The sequence below is a fragment of the Rhinopithecus bieti genome, unplaced genomic scaffold (genome assembly GCF_001698545.2).
Source record: "Rhinopithecus bieti isolate Rb0 unplaced genomic scaffold, ASM169854v2 scaffold_39857, whole genome shotgun sequence".
NCBI classification, from domain to species: domain Eukaryota; kingdom Metazoa; phylum Chordata; class Mammalia; order Primates; family Cercopithecidae; genus Rhinopithecus; species Rhinopithecus bieti.
In genome coordinates this window covers 760,184-765,755 of record NW_016816641.1, presented here as the reverse complement: position 1 = coordinate 765,755, position 5,572 = coordinate 760,184, and the positions used below count along the sequence as shown (strand labels likewise).

The 5,572-nt window shown below is 44.9% G+C and overlaps 1 protein-coding gene across 1 annotated transcript; it reads right to left on the bottom strand.

Moving 5' to 3' along the window:
• Positions 1-3,561: 3,561 nt before the first annotated feature.
• LOC108517211 (gamma-aminobutyric acid receptor-associated protein-like 3) lies at positions 3,562-5,439 on the bottom strand. The gene has a single exon (XM_017854989.1). The coding sequence runs from the start codon at positions 5,185-5,187 to the stop codon at positions 4,834-4,836; it is 354 nt and encodes a 117-aa protein (XP_017710478.1). The 5' UTR covers positions 5,188-5,439; the 3' UTR covers positions 3,562-4,833.
• Positions 5,440-5,572: the final 133 nt, after the last annotated feature.

The following is a 5,572-nucleotide window of genomic DNA, read 5'->3' as shown; positions in this document are numbered from 1 at the left end:
ACTTTGTTTTGAATTTCTACCAAGAAGTTGAATGGGTTAATTATCCTGGAAGTGGTTCAGCTTAAAAGGGTTTGAGATAATTTTGCTATTTTGTTATTATTGGCAAGGATGAAAACCTCTCATTTTGTTTCTAATTTTATTCACTTTTGTGTGAATTATCTGGACTCTTTACAATGAATAATTTTAAACGGGTAATTCTAAAACTAAAACTGGTATTAAAATTAATGTGTTCTTTAAGGAAGATTTAAAATACAGATGAGCAAAATGTATTCCTGTACTGTATTTATGTACATGTATATGTATATGTGTATACATATGCATGGATTCTTTTTTCAAACAGAAATGATGATGCATTAGTGGGAAATGTTTGAATTGCAAGTGCCTGGACTTCACCACTCAAACTATCTTAGGCAAGAAGGGAATATTTATTGACTCATAAAACAAACTTCAGGAAAATTCAGAGTTATTTCTGGCTTCAGTGACCCAGGACTCAAAATGCTCTTAAAAGTTTTCTAGCTTCTGCCCTCTGCTTCCCTCTCTCTGCCTTCGTCTCATTCTCTTGGAACGCAGTTCAGCTGGCAGGAAATATGGCTGCCATGGCCTACAGACTCACATCTTCCCATCTTTACTTCCGGAAAGGAACAGGTCCTTTTCCTTTGGTTCCAGCTTACAAAGTCCCAGGAAAGGTCCCTGATAGGCTCAGCATGAGTCATCTGTGCTCTTCTTGACAAATCATTTTGGGCCAGATAGCACAGTTCTGCCGTCAGCTTGGTTTGGGTTGAGTGCTCATGTCCAAACCAGACCCTGTGATGGAGAGGAAGGATCAAGTAAGCAGATGGCAGCTCCCATCTGAACTATGCATGGGGTGCTGTTCTGTAAAGAAAAATCAGGTGCTATTTCCCCTAGAAAGATAGTGTGCTGGTAGACAAGTGACAGATATTCACCAGATGCAAATGGAATCATATTTCACATGTGTTTTGCCACACACTTTTTTACATCTTTCATTTATCTATGTTCGATGACATAATTTCAGTGATAATAACATTTAATGACAGAGCAATATTCTATTCTGGAATACAGCCATGATGACTGGAAGTGACCATGAGGACAAGAGCCACCCACCAAGGTTGACAGAGCAGGAAGACAGAGAACACCCAGGTCCTTGACAGCATCCTGGAGTTGCTTCACTAGACATGTATTAGTAATCTCTAGATTTTTTTTTTTTTTCTGAGACAGAGTCTCTCTCTGTCATCCAGACTGGAGTGCAGTGGCACAATCTTGGCTCACTGCAACCTCTACCTCCCAGGTTCAAGCGATTCTCGTGCCTCAGCCTCCTGAGTAGCTGGGATTACAGGCGTGCGCCACCATGGCCAGCTAACTTTTTTGTATTTTTAGTAGAGACAGGGTTTTGCCATGTTGTCCAGGCTGGTCTCAATCTCCTGGCCTCGAGTTACCCACCACTTCGGCCTCCCAGATTGCTGGGATTACAGGTGTGAGCCACTGCAACCAGCCTTTCTCGACTTCTTGATACGTGAGAAAAATAATCCCTGATTTGGATAAACCACAGTAGTCAAGTTTCTCTTGCATATGGACAAGTGCAGTTCCCAATAAATACACTTCTTGACAGCCTTGCATGATTAAAGGTAGGCCAGGGAAATTAACATCAATGGGAAAGCTAGGGAAGGGTAATGATAGGAACCCCAGAGAGGTTGAAGGGAAGCTGAAATAAAGGACCTTGTAGCCTACTTCTTTTTTGAAGTGTTGAAGGAAACTGACCTATAGAGCATCCTGGAGCCAACATTCGGTGGTTGCAACAGAGTAGAACTGGCATTCATAGCTGAATTGGGTAGCAAGAAGGTAAGACGTAGTACCCAAGACTTCGATCCTATGTAGCATGAAGGGTTGCAGAAGTCTCTAAGGCTCCTAGTTTGAGTAATGGGATCATCTCCCCCGTTCCCCATACATAGAGATCTTTACTGTAAGTTTCCTTAAAGAGCTGTCATAGGAGCATGACAGAGTACATCAAGGACAATGTCCTAAAGTCCTCTGTAGTCCCTGTGGTAGTCAGCCTCCAAGGTGGCCCACTATGATGGTTAATTTTAGGTGTCAGTTGGGTGTGGTGGTTCAAGCCTGTAATCCCAGCACTTCGGGAGACTGAGGCAGGAGGCTCACTTGAGCCCAGGAGTTCAAGACCAGCCTCAGCAACATAGCAAGACCTCCTCTCTACAAAAAATTTTAAAATTTGCCAGGTGCAGTAGCACATGCCTGTAGTCCTAGCTGCTTGGGAGGCTGAGGTGGGAGGATCACTTGAACCTGGGAGTTTGAGGCTGCCGTGAACTATGATCACACCACTGCATGGAAGCCTGGGTAACAGAGTGAGACCCTGTCTCTAAAAAAAAGTTTTAGGTGTCAACTTGACTAGATTAAGGAATACCCAGATAGCTGAGAAAGCATTATTTATGGTTATGTCTGTAAGTATGTTTGGAAGAGATCGGCATTTAAATCAGTAGACTGATAAGGAAGATCTGCCCTCACCCAGGGTAGATGGTACCATCCAGTCAGCTGAGAGCCCAGATAGTGCAAAAGGACAGATGAAAGGTGAATTTTCTCTCTCTTTCTTCTGAGCTAGGACACCCTTCTCCTGATCTCAGACATTAGAACTCCAGGTTCTTCAGCCTTCAGACTTCAGGACTTGCACCAGCAGCCCCTCAAGTTCTTGGGCCTTTGAACTTAAACGGACTCATACTACTGGCTTCCCTGGTTCTCTATATCTATATATCCTATTGGTTCTGTCTCTCTGGAGAACCCTGACTAATACACCCACTATGATCCTTGCCTCTAAGTATTCACACCTTTGTGTAGTCCCCTCCCACACTGTACCAGGGTTGGTCTGTGTGACCAAAAGAGTATGGCAGAAATGATGGTCTATCACTTCCAAGGTTAGAATGCAGCTTCTGCTTCTTTCTGTCTTAATCACTCACCCTGGGGAAGCCAGCTGACACATTGGGAGGAGAAGCTACAGGTGAGGAAACAGTCACATGAGGGAGATTGGCAGCAAGCAGATCATCTGGCCCCAGTCAAGCCTTCAGATGACTGTAGTCCCAGCCAGTGTCTAGACTGCAACTTTGTGAGAGACCTTCAGAGATACTCACCTAGGCTGTTCCAGATTCCTAATCTGTTGATTAAATAAATCAAATATAAATCAAATCAAATCAAATATAAATAAATCAAATATAAATTAAAAAAATAATTTTTTTTGAGACAGGGTTTCACTCTGTCTTCCAGGCTAGAGTGCAGTGGTGCCATCCTGGCTTACTGCAGCCTCAGTCTCCCCAGGCTCAAGTGATCCTCTTACCTCAGTCTCCCAGGTAGCCGAGACTACAGGTACGCATCACCAAGCCCAGCTGATTTTTTTATTTTTAGTAGAGACGAGGCCTTGCTATGTTGCCCAGGCTGGTCTTGAACTCCTGGGCTCAAGTAATCCTCCTGCCTCAGCTTCCCAAAGTGCTGGGATTATAGGCCTAATCCACTGCACCTGGCACATGTTTTGTTTTGTTTTTTAAGGTAAGCAATTATTTTATTTCCTTGGCCTGATGGCATTGACTTCATTACACAAGAACTTGCAGCTGACAGAACTGACACACAGATTTCCCCCAAGAGGAAGAACCCTTTTCATTTGCAGAGATGAATTGAAATGTCATGTCTGAGTGCAATTCCTGCTCCCCACTCCCACCCCAAAAACCCGAAAAGTGATAACAAATCAATAAATCAGTAAAATTCCCATGATTTACTAAAAGTCATCCCTGCAAACCTTTCTAACTAGCAGCTGCAGTGGATAACCAAGAAGGGAAGCAGCTGGCCATCACATAGTATTTCTGTGAGTGTGAGACTGAAGGGACAGTGGCATGGGAGCAAGAATCCTGAATGACTGAGAGGTGTAGATAATCTACCTTACTTCATACCTGCCCCTTCCCTACATAAGACATCTCTGTCCTGATACATGGAAAATACTAGAGAAGATGCTAGGAGTGGTTTTATTCTGCAATTGGAAATGCCTGAAGCTCATTAAATTCCAAGGTAGGGGTGATAGAAGGAGCACCAAAGAGAAAGAACAGTTTAGACAGAGATGCTCAACACTCTGTCAATTCCAGTTTAATGCTATTTAATAACAAAACTGTCTTCTTAATCATAACCACCCTCATGCCTAACCCCTATTTTCCAAAAATAAGAGATCCCTGTCTAAATTTCTGGGTTGATGTCTACTGCCACCCCTGGGGTGGCACTGTGTTTGTGAGATTTTAACTGGGATGGGAGAAAAGAAGTGTGGGACAGGGAAGATCAGGGGCCACGATGCATCCATTACAGTGGGTCTTTTTTGGTTCCCAGGTATGGTCCACTACCACAAGTCCCCTTTCCCTACCTGTCTTGTGCAACTGTCAAAAATAGAATCTCTGCCCAAAGAGAAGGGAGTACAGGGAGTTGCTACTGGACTGCCATCATCTCTGACCCCAACTTGTCCACTTCCTGACCCTTCCATGAAATTGCACAAAAATTAAATCTCAGGAATGCTGTAAAATTACATCATCCCCATTCCTCTATCAAAGCCAATGCAACAGCTCTGTCCTGATAAGCTTTCTTCCTGAGCTGAGGAAGCAGCAAAAAATATCAATTAAGCATGTGAAAATGTGATGACGGTGTGTGTGGTGTAGTTTCTAGATGTCTTCACCTTCTGTCTCCTCACGGTGGGAGCCGCCCTCTCTTTCCCCAAGTCGCGCATACACCCCTCCCCTACCCCCAAGTCCAGATGCTTCCATCTGCTGGGCTTCCAACCACTCATTTCCCATAGACACTCTCATTACTGTAGGCCACATACAGAAAATCATCTTCCTCATGACTGTCCTCATACAGATGGCCCACGGTAGCACTAGTGGGAGGGATTGTGTTGTTGACAAAGAAGAATAAGGCGCCCTCAGGTCTCAGGTGGATTCTCTTCCGGATTAAGAAGTAGAACTGGCCATTGGTAAGGTCGGAGGGCACTAGGTACTTCCTCTTGTCCAGATCAGGCACCCTGGCTTTTGGAGCCTTCTCTACAATCACAGGGACCCTGTCCGGATGTTTCTTCCGGATATTTTCTGCTTCCCTTTTCCGATACTCAAAGGGATGGTCCTCTTTGTACTGGAAATTCATGATGAATCACATGGCTTCCGAGATCCCCGCGCAGGGCCTGCCTTCTTCGCCACTGACCGCAGGCCGCGTCCCGCTCCCTCCGCTGACGTGTGCTCAGAATAGGGGCAGAAATGTCTGCTTCTGGGTCAACAGCGCTGGTCCGAGTGTGCGTGCGGGCGGGCGGGCGGAAGGCGGGGTGGGAGGGGGACCTCAGGTGCTCCTGCCTGGAGGTAGAGGAAAGCCAGGTGGAGAAATACTGGCGGCTTTTCCGAACAGCTGGGAGCACAAAACCAAATATTTGGTTTTCAACCCAATAAATTTGGGGGTAATTTGTTACACAGCAACAGATAATGATAGACTCTCTCTTTTAAAAAAAAATCAGTTCTGGCTGGGCACGGTGGCTCAA

Coding starts and splice junctions, on each gene's coding strand:
- LOC108517211 (XM_017854989.1), bottom strand. CDS start 5,187: ATGAATTTCCAGTACAAAGAGGACCATCCCTTTGAGTATCGGAAAAGG.